General features: G+C 45.4%; 4 protein-coding genes across 8 annotated transcripts; all 4 read left to right on the top strand.

Annotated features, from left to right (window-relative positions):
- Positions 1–1,065: 1,065 nt before the first annotated feature.
- Positions 1,066–2,624, top strand: BCIN_01g05310 (hypothetical protein). 2 transcript variants are annotated; one of them, XM_024690539.1, is made up of 3 exons: positions 1,066–1,536; positions 1,600–1,905; positions 1,987–2,624. In XM_024690539.1, the coding sequence occupies exons 1-3, from the start codon at positions 1,308–1,310 to the stop codon at positions 2,274–2,276; spliced, it is 825 nt and encodes a 274-aa protein (XP_024546308.1). In that variant the 5' UTR covers positions 1,066–1,307; the 3' UTR covers positions 2,277–2,624. The 2 variants fall into 2 exon arrangements, with proteins under 2 accessions (XP_024546308.1, XP_001561412.1); XM_001561362.2 differs by having other exon boundaries at positions 1,600–2,624.
- Positions 2,625–3,742: 1,118 nt separating this feature from the next.
- On the top strand, positions 3,743–5,030 carry BCIN_01g05300 (hypothetical protein). Its single transcript, XM_024690538.1, has 5 exons — positions 3,743–3,997; positions 4,057–4,098; positions 4,162–4,325; positions 4,375–4,773; positions 4,826–5,030. The coding sequence occupies exons 1-5, from the start codon at positions 3,825–3,827 to the stop codon at positions 4,903–4,905; spliced, it is 858 nt and encodes a 285-aa protein (XP_024546307.1). The 5' UTR covers positions 3,743–3,824; the 3' UTR covers positions 4,906–5,030.
- A 1,528-nt stretch (positions 5,031–6,558) lies between these two features.
- Positions 6,559–8,941, top strand: BCIN_01g05290 (hypothetical protein). 4 transcript variants are annotated; one of them, XM_024690536.1, is made up of 5 exons: positions 6,559–6,966; positions 7,028–7,289; positions 7,386–7,724; positions 7,791–8,542; positions 8,597–8,941. In XM_024690536.1, exons 2-5 carry the CDS (start codon positions 7,099–7,101, stop codon positions 8,641–8,643), a joined length of 1,329 nt encoding a protein of 442 aa, XP_024546306.1. In that variant the 5' UTR covers positions 6,559–6,966; positions 7,028–7,098; the 3' UTR covers positions 8,644–8,941. The 4 variants fall into 4 exon arrangements, with proteins under 4 accessions (XP_024546306.1, XP_024546303.1, XP_024546304.1 ...); XM_024690534.1 differs by having other exon boundaries at positions 7,785–8,542; XM_024690537.1 differs by having other exon boundaries at positions 7,791–8,941.
- Positions 8,942–9,140: 199 nt separating this feature from the next.
- Positions 9,141–11,806, top strand: BCIN_01g05280 (hypothetical protein). The gene is made up of 5 exons (XM_024690533.1): positions 9,141–9,614; positions 9,683–10,068; positions 10,151–10,545; positions 10,823–11,154; positions 11,237–11,806. Exons 1-5 carry the CDS (start codon positions 9,348–9,350, stop codon positions 11,501–11,503), a joined length of 1,647 nt encoding a protein of 548 aa, XP_024546302.1. The 5' UTR covers positions 9,141–9,347; the 3' UTR covers positions 11,504–11,806.
- Positions 11,807–11,825: the final 19 nt, after the last annotated feature.

Genomic DNA, 11,825 nt, shown 5'->3' with positions numbered 1-11,825 from the left:
TTAATCTCGTATTCCTGGAAGTTGCAATCAAAAGTGTAAAAGTCAAACAACAGTTCAATCCAATCCACTGAATTTACCAATTAATCAGACAAAGTTTGGTGGCTGACGTTAGAACGAGTATAAATGATAGCATCGGCACAGTCGGTTACGCGATGTAAAGTTTTTTTGTGAGACGACACCGAGTATCGTGAAGATGTTTGATATTTCTGTGCCATGCGTGCATGCCTCGAGCATGCTTACTCGATGTGATTGAGCCTTGCTTCTGCGCTTCGTCCCCTCCCTTTCCTCCCCGTTTATTGGTGGTGCAAAAGCTAAGCTTCTGTCTACTGCAGTCTGCAGCAACACTAGATTCCATGGAGGTCCTGCCCGCCTACAGGGTAAAGTTAACTGTTTTTCGTAAGGCTCAGGTACCCTTTCCTTTAGTCCTTGTAAATCAATGCATTAACGCATCCTAGAATTAAGGTTATCTATAGGGAATACTAAGTAGTGAATGATCTACCTGATTCTATGCACGAGGTGTATTTGGACTTTCGACTCAGACTTTTGGGTGTCGATGAAGGGGTTAACCGAAGAACATCTGATATCCATTCGGTACATGTCATTCATATCATCGCCACATCGTGAGACGATAGTTATTCTATTCTTACCCAGCCTTGAGCCAAACTGCAGAATTCGATTCGTGCAACATGCATTAGAGCAGTACGTGCCATGGAAGAGGGTAAAGTTAAACCCTGTCGTACTAATTTCCTTTTCCAGGGTTTTATCGTCAGTAATTACCTATGCTTCCAACATAATCCTCGAATCAAACGATTCATATCCCACCAAGCTATATCTCGTCTAATAAGCCTCCGCCTCCAATTCCATCCTCCGTCAACCAAATCTTACACCAAATTCACTCAAATCTCTCTTGTGTCAATCACCAATGTGTCGAATTTGGTTCCGTGTAAGTTTGTGACCAATCCAGATCCAACATCCTTACTCTAGCGTTTAATCCTCCATTTATTAAAATGTATAATTATATCCCAGCCTAGAACTCCCCCGAGCCACCCCCCTCCCTCCCCATAAGTAAGAAGTGGTGCTGCCAAGGGTAATGGCACACGCACCTGTAAGGTTGCGAAATGAGAAAGTGGTTTAAAGAATCCTCTCCTTCCGGTTTCTGACATTCCTCCCTTCTTTCTTATTCACTCCAAACTGAAAAATAATAAAAGAAAATCAATCTTTTTTTTCTTCTTTCCCAAACTTAATCTTTTGTATCTTTGATACTGTCCATTCTTTGAATTTCTTCTCAATCAACCCTTAATATCAAAATGCGTTACCAATTCGTCTCCGCCGCCATCTTGGCCTCCATCTCCTCCGTCTTTGCCCAAACTGCTGGCTTTGACGCTATCTCAGTTCCAACCAACGGTCAAGTTGTTCAAGTTGGAGATGTTTTGGATATCACCTGGGCTCCTAACTCCGTCTCCGGAACTGTCACCATCAAGCTCTTGGAGGGTGCTTCCCCAGCTACCTTGAACTACGACCCTGTCGTCGTTGCCAGTGAGTTACAATTCCTCTCTATGCATTGAAGATCAGGGCAATTGTACTAACAAATACACTCAGCCTCCGTCAACAACTTGGATGGATCATACAAGTGGACCATCCCAGCTTCCGTTGGTAGCTTCGCAACATACGGTATTGCCATCTTCCTCGATTCCGATGTCAACACCTTCCAGTGGTCCTTCCCATTCGTCATTAACGCTGCTGCTTCCTCTTCTTCCTCCGTCATCGTTTCCACCACCGCCTCATCATCTGTTGTCGCTCCTACCTCTGCCGTAACCTCTGTTGTCGTCTCTGCTACCTCCGAGCCACACGCCGCCATGTCCTCCTCCACCAGCTCTGTCTTCTCTAGCATCTCTGGTATCCCAGGTGGATGCAACCCAGCACACCCAGGATCCTGCCCAAGCTCCTCCACCAGCTCTGTCTTCTCTAGCATCTCTGGTATCCCAGGTGGATGCAACCCAGCACACCCAGGATCCTGCCCAAGCTCCTACTTCAGCACTGTCACCACTGCTACCGCCACCCCAGCTCCAGTTCCAACCGTTGTCCCAGCTACCAATGGAACCGCTTCCAACGGAACCTGGACTGCTCCTTCTGGATCTAACGTCACCTTGAGCGCCGGTGCTTCTGCTACCAAGACCGGCTCCGGTGTTGTTACCGCTACTGGCGCTGCTTCAGCAAAGGTTGCTACTGGATCCTTCGCCATGTTGGGTGGTCTTTTTGCTGCTTTCATGTTGTAAATCATTTCTCTTCGTACCGTTAAGATTTGAGATATAATAGATAATACCATGATAGATACAATTATTTTCATTGGAATTATAAAAATACAAAGGACATACAAAACGCATTGCGCGGCGCTAGACAGCAACACATATTTCATTGAGTTTGGTTTGGGTGCGGATTTCAAGCTTCTGGTTACATAGGATTATAGGGTCCACAAATGTTATGATAAACTTCTTCTACATACCCATCGCAAGTTTTAAGAATACCCCGTGTTATTTGGTTAATGATGGATTGGCTTTGAGGGGCATTGTTGCAGTGGTTTGGCTTTTAGAATGAGGAATGAAGTCAGCATTTTTGATTTTATACTATATTTGCGCATACAGTGACTGACAGACAAGTGACCATTTCGCGTGATGCTTGTGATATTTGCAATAACTTTGACCAAGGGAAGGGTGTTGTGCTCTGCCAACTTCGAAGCGGATTTATTGAGCAGTCCAAAATCACTCACGCTTCCTGTCGTGGTTTCATTCATCTAACCTACATTAGCCCAACCAGCTCACTTCCCCAACTAGACGGAGATTTGGGAGATACCATGCATGATCTCTTTTTCCAGCCATCAAAGTTATTCATGTCAATATGTTCTCACTGCATACTCAGCATTGTCTCAAGTCCCATCAGCTGGAAACGGAACATCAAATGACGATGAGGATCAAGATAGTCTCGACCTCAGAGTTTCATCTAAATCTAGACTGCAATAGGTCAATTCCATCGCAGTGCGAGGATAGATACCATTTCAATTTTCGATCTCTGGGCCTCTAGTTAGATTTCGTGAAATAGTAGAACGAACATAAGGTATTGGAAGGAAAAGAGGGGATGAAGCTCTCCCTCGAATCAATTGGTAGGATTCGAAGATCTCAGACGAAAAACCAGTTGAATTTGTGTTGTTCGACACTCATATGGTGGATGAATGATCAGTCATGTCATATGCAATGCTTAGATCTAGCTAGCAGTCGAAACTTCACTTGGCCGTGACACCTGGTTCTTGTTCCAGACCCATTGGACCTCTCAAACCTAGTTCTAGGGCGTCTAGGTCGATGAAGGGGGTTGCTTCTGTCGTCGTAGAATAAAAGCGGTGGTAGTGTTCTTATTAAATCCCGGGCTTGAAAGTGCGGACGCCTGCATTATCGAGACTTCGTGATGTGTATCCAAGCATCTACTAGGTAGTAGGCACAACACCGCGTCTTGAGTACGCGAGCGATGATATATTAGAAAGCTGATCAAAGATAACCGGAAAGGTAGATGATCTGTAAGTTGTCCTCGGCAAAACTATCATAAAGTCCTACGAGTAACTACTTGCTTGCAGATAGATAACTTATTGCACCTTGCGCTGCTTTCGATACCCCGCCGCGGGGTAAGGTGGGTGGGTGGGTTGCACTGAAACACCAGCATGATCGCCCACTAAGAGATAACCACCAATCTTCCCGTCTTCATTCATAAGTTGCACCTTTCCCTCGAGGAACGGCTATACAAGCTCAAGCACCGTCAACAATAAGTCCCTAAGAAGCATGTCACCAACGGCGACTTCTCTCGATAATGAATCCGTGAATAATAGTCGAGTGGGAGCAAAGGGGACGACGGTGTCGGGTAAAAAGCTAAAAATCAGGTCGTACCCGAGGTTCGAAAGTTTAGAAGAAGAGAGATTATATCGCAAACAGCATTTGGCTGCTGCATTTAGGATGTGAGATCTTCTTTCTTTCTGAAACCTGTAGTACGTGAATTATTACTCATACATGACAGATTCGCCGATCGAGGTTTCGACGAAGGGGTTGCTGGGCATATGTGAGAATGCCGTCGAGTAGTATTCTAGTCGCCGATGATAAGAAGCTAATTACATTTGAGTAGTTCAGTTCGTGACCCCATTCTCACTGATCACTTTTGGCTTAATCCCCTCTCCCAACATTTCTCCCAAATCTGTGTATCAGACCTTATCTTGGTGAACGAAGATGGCGATGTGGTAATTGGAGACGAGCCAATCAATGCTGCAGCGTTTGCCATCCATTCTGAAAGTACAAGAACTCCACAGTCGGGCTGTTCGAGATAGCTGATATTGTGCAGTTCATAAAGCTCGTCCCGATGTACACGCTGCGTGTCATGCCCATTCTGTCTATGGAAAAGCCTACAGCGCATTCGGTCTTCCTCTAGATATGATAACTCAGGATTCTCTCCGTTTTTACAAATCACATAGTGTATATGACAATTTTGGGGGCATTGTACTTGACCGCGAAGAAGGTATCCGTATCGCGAAGAGTTTGGGCAATGGAAAGGCGTGTATTCTACAGAATCACGGATTGTTAACTGTTGGTCAGAGTGTGGATGAGGCAGCCTTTTGGTTCATTAGCCTTGACAAAACCTGTCATGCCCAGCTGCTTGTTGACGCTGCGGCTTCAGGTAGTGGGAAGACGAAGAAGATTATAGGAGATGAGGAAGCTGCTTTTACTTATGATCAAGTCGGAGGTATTTGTGGCTTCCATTCGGGAGAAATCTACAGATTGCTGACTTGACATAGGACCAGAAAAAGGGTGGTTAGCATTTCAAGGCTACTATGATGAAGTTATGGCTAAAACAGGTGGGAATTTCCTAAAGTGATAACACTGAGAGGCATGGAGAGAGAATCTAATCAGCCTGGTTGATGATCTTGTGCAATTCCATATATTCGCCGGCGCTGTCGTGGCTTGAAGCATCGTCTAGTCTTGATTTGACCAATTCATGCACGTAGAGATCTCGATGATCAAAATATCTGACGAATGCTCTTTCGTCTGTCGCTTATTCCGTAGTCATATTGTTCAATTTCGTAATCGTAGGCGCTTCCCATGCATGAAGCAGTCACAGACATGCAGGTCTCCGTTTAGGACGCAATTGTTTCTCCGAACATGCGACTGACACGATAATCCTTCGACGATTTTTCATCCTAAATCTCATTGAGACAACACTCAGGAAGTTTTCCTCCTCATCCTGCATATTTACAATGATCGGGCATACATATCTGTCCTATGTGTTGTAACATCGAGTAGAGTTTCCATGGTGAGCACGAAAGAGATCGCGATTGTCATGCACCCATGAATTCGGAACTTCCTGGTGAGCACCCGGTACCGATTATTCGGATATGGTAGGGAATGGTGGCTGAGAATGGGAAGAAAAGATTGAAAATGGGGGATCGCTCTTCTTGGGTATAGACATCTAAAGGTGGGACTGATAAAATGTTGCCCAAAAGATGTTTGGGTAGCGGCCAGTTATCATCCACGAACAAGATTTGAGGTACATGTAGCTATGCCCTGTCGTGGAGCTGACCGACCCAGAGAGAAATCGAGGCAATGCATGTGACGTGACGACAGCGAGGCTGACCACTATTGAGACCTACGTGGTAACATATGAGACCACTTTGTTAGGGGTTGGTCAGCATCAGCAATGAATTCCCATTCTCTTTTTACTCGTTTCACATTGTTCTATTTGCCCTCCTGGCTAACTTATCCTCGGGAAACGTCGACTACTGAAGGGAAAGTGGAAAGGTGTTGGTGGTTCAAAGTGACATAGACATAGACATAGACATAGACATAGACATTGAATGATGAAATGTGTATTAGATACACCAAATGCATGCATGTTCTTGCAGTATCTTCTGCAATGTAACTTGGGCTTGTTAGTGATCGAGGCGATGTGCCCATTGCCTCGGGAGGTGATGGTCGATGTAGATCCGAAATGTAGCAGATCAGATCAGATCAGATCAGATCTGTAGGGCGGCTAGCTTCTTGTGTCTTTTATCAGTAGGGAGTTGATAGCAAATCTGGGAGGCAAAGAGCTGATTAGCTACTGCCCAACCCGTCCGGAGTGGAATGTCACTGTGCCGATAGTTTGTAGCTGGCAGGTAAGTACGATGTCGAGGTGCAGCAGGATATTGGTTATACTTGGGTAGTCTATTCGAGACAAGCTAGAAGACCAGCCATTGTGTTGTTCAGCATCCCATTCTTGCGTTTGTGTTGGTTTTCCGTGCCATCCTCGAGACATCCCACACGAGACAAAATACATGGGAAGGCATGTATGTAGATGTGTATGTAGATGTGTATGTAGATGTGTATGTAGATGTGTATGTAGATGTGTATGTAGATGTGTATGTAGATGTGTAGGTATGCTCACCGGTGGCTCTTTCTCCTTTTGGGCGATGACTGATCTGGCTGCCCCTCCCCCACCCCCCACCCACCACCCACCACTAATAATAAAACCGTTCCGAGTTCAGAGTCCAAAGCTCATCCACATTTATTATTCTTATTAACACGACGGTCGACCGTTGTAACTAACTAGGTAGGTAGGTTGATAATTAATTCACTTACTTCATTCAATTCCTCTTCTCTGTCGTATCCTTTTACCTCTTCATTCAACGCCTGGTCACTTCATACGAACATCTACAACTCTCATTCTTCGTCTTTGCAAAGAACTATTCCTTCTTCCACTCGACATTCTACACATACTCTGCCTACAGTTTACTCAGATGCCATGTGCCTACCTACTCTCTAAATTACCCATCCAGCTGAGTTGGAACACCACCGCAACTAATCATCGACTTCCAAGGTAGTCAAAACAGCGCCACCAAGGACGTCGTGGTTTCGTACTTTCGTGCTTCGGTGATTTGCGAAACCAGATAAAATAAAAGAGGTGTGGTAACACGACGCGGGAAGCCTTGATCATATTCAAGAGCGGGGCTGATATCTTTTAGACCTATCTTTACCACCTTTTACTCAAGGTCATCTCACTTTCTAGCATACGGTTGTTGCTATCTCATTAGACATGTCAGGAATGCTGGCTGCACAAGCAGGAAATGCTCGAACGAATCGAGGAGAGACTTCTCTCGGCGCGGCAATGCGAGCGCCTTCTACTACCACTCCAGATGTCGTCGTTCTCAGCTTTGTGGACGAGGATATAAAGGTTAAAGAGGCGGCGGATCCAAAAAAGGATCTTTGGGTGTCTAGTGTTGACGGGTATGTTGAATCTATTATCTCTTGCGATTTTGTTTGGATTGCACATTAGTTTCTCAGAAATCGCGAACAATCAATACTAATTCAATCATAATATAGTCGCTATTCATCGCCGATGATACCGGTTCGTGTCGGACCTCATGCCCAAACCTTCTATGTTCACCGCGACATACTCACCAAATCGGAATACTTCAGAAAAGCGTTGGATGGAGGGTTCAAAGAAGCTCAAGATCAAGCCCTTGATTTACCTGAAGAGAATCCTACACTGTTCGAGTTTGTCATTGCGTTCCTCTATGAGTCAAAGTACTCTCCTCTGCGTCCTGTCGCAGAAATCCTCGTTGTCGAACCTGAAAAGGGCAAAGGGAGAGAACAGAACGAAGATGGAAATGCTTCGGGTAGTGATGACGGATCAGACAGTGGAACCGCAAGCGATGAAAGGTAGAATCCCCTGCTGAATATCCGAAAACTCTATTAGATCTTGTTACTAAATGCTCAAAGTGCCAGAAGTCGGAGAAGACGAGAAACTCGCCGCAGACGTCAAGAGCGAGCCTGGGAACAAAGACAACGAAAGGAATCTGGACGCCATCGACCGGATTGCAATTGTGCTCAATGTACCGTAGAAACCTTTGGTCCAACCTGCTGGAACTGTGGCGTGACGAGAAGAATACCTCCACCCAGAAATCGTTGGATGAATGGTCTCCCCCCACCGCCTCAGCCAATGCCGGTCATGGCTCGTAATGTTTATCCCCAACCACCCCCTGGTCCGAGAGACCGTAGAAGAGGTTCTCGAAACAATGCTTCGGATGAGCCTCCTACAGAGGAGAGAATGTCTCAAGAAGACTTGAGAACCTGGTCAATTGCGTATTCTATAAGTGTCGATGTTTACGTTTGCGCCGAGAGATATCTGATGCAGGACTTCAAAAGCTGTATTTCCGCATTCATCGTAAACAATTTTGAAGTTGCTGGATCAGATGCTGCACTACCTTCGGTCTTGAAATCATGTAAAACTTTATATGATGGCGTAAGCTCAATGGATCCTCTGCTCAAAAAAGTCTTTGCTAGAGTTGGTTTCTTACAAGCTAGATTGTGGAAGAAGTTTCCCGAGGAAACGTCAAATTTCTTCATGGACAATCCGGAGCTATCAACACTAATTCTTAAGGAAATGGCTGAGAGGAGAGAGGAAGACGTCAAAGAAGACTTGCCTGCTATGGATCGTCCTCCATTGCCACCGTTGCCGAGAGAAGATGTAATGCAAGGTCCGAGACGTCGAAATTATGGTCCAATAATGCCTTATCACTAACTTTGACAAGACTACAGGCAACAGCGGGCACCACCACAGCGTTACTACGTGCTGTAACATATTCTCACGCATCAATACTTCAAAATGTGCAGCATTTTTCCTTTTGTTTATGGGATCAAGGATCAAGATGGAGCAAGGGCTCACATTTCTAACTTTTTTTTATAGCGTTTTTTCTTATATGGGATACCTTGCATAGTGATGCGTATCTTCTCCTTATACCCTCAGTGTTTATGGAAGCAAAGGCTATTGGGGAGGACTGGCGTTCGAGGGCAGGTCTTGGTCTTGATCACGTTTACCAGCATTAAATTTACTTAGTCCGGAAAAAATACATATTTCGGTGTAGCAAAGCCCGATATTTTAATCCACTGATGCAGTTGTGATGTGATATGATGATTGATATGTACCTATGTATCAGCCAATATATTTCCAGTCTTTCTATTGGTCGCTTATTTCACTTAAAAAGTCTAAGCAGAATCCTGGTCGGATTTATCATTTTCCCGAGCTCTTTTCCCCCAGATCTGCATAACCCCGCCATTCAACGTCTCTCTCCAGTTGAAATGTTTCTTCAATTAGGAATCAAGTTTGCATGCATGCATTCATTCGTTCATTCATTCGTTGACTAGGCAGGTACGGATGAATGAATGGATGATTGACACTCGAAGTAGGGGATTCTGGATATATAAAGCTTGTGAGTGCCAAGGAAATTGAAGGTTGAAGTTATCATCCATTATATTTCCTCGAACGTTTTGGTTGCTTTCAGAATGAATTTAACCTCACTTCACTCTGTTCTACTTTCGTTATTCGTCTTTCCATTTCTTGCAATCGCGCAGAACATCACAGCATCTCTAGATTATGGCACATTCCAAGGTGCATACTCATCTACATATAACATAACCTATTATCAGAAGATCCCCTTTGCAGCACCTCCAACTGGCAACAACAGGTTTAGAGGCCCACAACCTCCTCTCCCTATCACAAATGGAACCTATAATTCCATTCAAACCTTTCCCGCCTGTCCCCAAAAAGGTGTAAGCGCTTTATCCCCATAATCACACTGCGTATCCGGTCAATTCAACTCTGACATAACCAAATGTAGAATGTTGGATCAGAGGACTGTCTTTACTTATCTCTCTACTCTCGCCCATGGACATCCAATCAGCCACTTCGACCAGTCATGGTAGTGTTCTTCGGGGGCGGATTCATTCAAGGCGGTGGTTCGCTGGCAGTTCCCCCTTCGGCCTATCCCATCCTCAATGTTTCTGCTCAAAACGATATACTCTTCGTATACCCCAATTACCGTGTCAACACATTTGGATTTCTACCAGGAAAAGAGATTGCGGAAGATGAAAGTTCAGATCTCAATCCGGGATTGCTGGACCAGAGAGCGGTTCTTGAATGGGTGAATAAGTATATCGATCAATTTGGTGGAGACAAAGATAATGTGGGCATTTGGGGGCAAAGTGCAGGAGCGGGAAGTGTGGTGTTCGTTACTCCTTTTAATACCTCTAGAGCGAATTCTCTTATATACCGAATGCATGTCTTGACTAACAACAATCTCATACAGCGCACAAGTCCTCGCCACTTCCGGGGAAACCACTCCACCCCTTTTTAACCGCGCTCTCGCCTCCTCTCCTTTTTGGCCTAAAACATACACCTACGATGCTCCCCAAGCTCAATCCATTTACGATACCATGACCGACCTGACAAACTGCACTGGTGCTATCAATGGCACTCTACAGTGTTTGAAATCTCTAGAATGGGAGGTTCTAGCCGAGGCGGCGCTAGTTGTTGCGGCGAGTCATACTTGGAATACCAGCAGTTATACGTGGGCACCCGTAATTGATGGAACATTTCTGAAGAAAACTTTGAGCGAAGCAACGGTTAATGCGAAAGGTGGTAGGGGTGGGAAAGGGGAACTCGCTATCACGGGGGGTTGGGGCATGTATAATGCACATGAAGGTAAGATAGGGTTCTTTGCTGGTCAGAATAGTGAAGGTGAAAGTGTTATGTTGAATACCGCGCTGGTCTGATACCGCAAAATTTCACTTTGCGCCTTGAGGGAATATTTACCGCATTTGATATTCTATGATTCTCCCAGTAGTTTTGGGAAATCGAAGAGATATTGAAGAGAAACCATTCCTTTGGAGCCTCATTACAGATACAACAAAGATCTTGCTTTTCAACTGAAACCTCTCTCTCTGAGCCTCAAAACACAGCCACTAACATCACCAACTAGGTGAAAACTTTGTTCCCTCCGGTCTCCAAAACGCCACCGACACCGGTACACCACCCTTCAACTCCACCATCGCCTCCTTCAACGTCTGGCTCGCCGGTTACCTCCCCTCATTTTCCCATTCCCAGCTCGATGCCGTGCGCGCCCTATATCCTCTATCTGGCCCCGCAGAGACATTTCCAGCCTACAACACTACATATGAGAGAGCAGGACTTATATACCGAGACTCGGTATTAGCGTGTCCGGCACTGTGGACGAGCAAGGCGGCAAGTGGCAGCGGATGGATGGGAGAATATACGATTAGTCCCGCGCGCCATGGAAGTGACACCATTTATGTAAATCTCTCTCTCCCCTCCCCTCCTCCTCCCATTCTCCCCCTACTCCGTACGCGTACGCTAATCCAAGCACCCCAATAAGTGGAACCAAGTAAACGCGGTCCAGAAATCGCAACCGCTCATCTATCAAGGCTACGCCGGAGCATTCGCCTCCTTCATGGCAACCGGGAACCCGAACCAACATAAACTGACAAATGCATCGGAGCCGGGCGTGCCAGAAGTCAGCACGGGAATGGAATATGTGATTGCGAGTGATGGATTCGAAAACGTGGAGATTGATGGGGTAAGATACAGTTTGGAGGCGAGGTGTAAGTTTTGGGCTAGTGTCGCGAGAAGCGTGCCGATTTGAGGGTGGAGGGAATTCTAGGGTCTTGACGCTGATGGTTTGGTTGGCTGAGTCGTGCACTGGGAATCTGGTATAGCTTATGGGTGAATATTAAGTTGTTCGCATGGATGTCGTAGAACGTATGCACACCCTGTCTATTATTGTTGTTTACCTAGGTGCCTGCAATGCTTTTCAGTACGTTTCTTATAGGCCAATAAACTTTCCTTACAAGGTTAGTGTCATGTATCAAAGGCAATAAAGGCCCGACGAGAATCTAGGCAGTGCAAGAATGAAAAAATTGTCAAGGAAGTTTAATCACGTCGGCCATCAAAACGAAACGAGCATA

The sequence above is a fragment of the Botrytis cinerea genome, chromosome 1 (assembly GCF_000143535.2).
Source record: "Botrytis cinerea B05.10 chromosome 1, complete sequence".
NCBI lineage: Eukaryota > Fungi > Ascomycota > Leotiomycetes > Helotiales > Sclerotiniaceae > Botrytis > Botrytis cinerea.
Note: the sequence above shows the minus strand (reverse complement) of the source record. Positions and strands in the feature narration are given on the sequence as shown.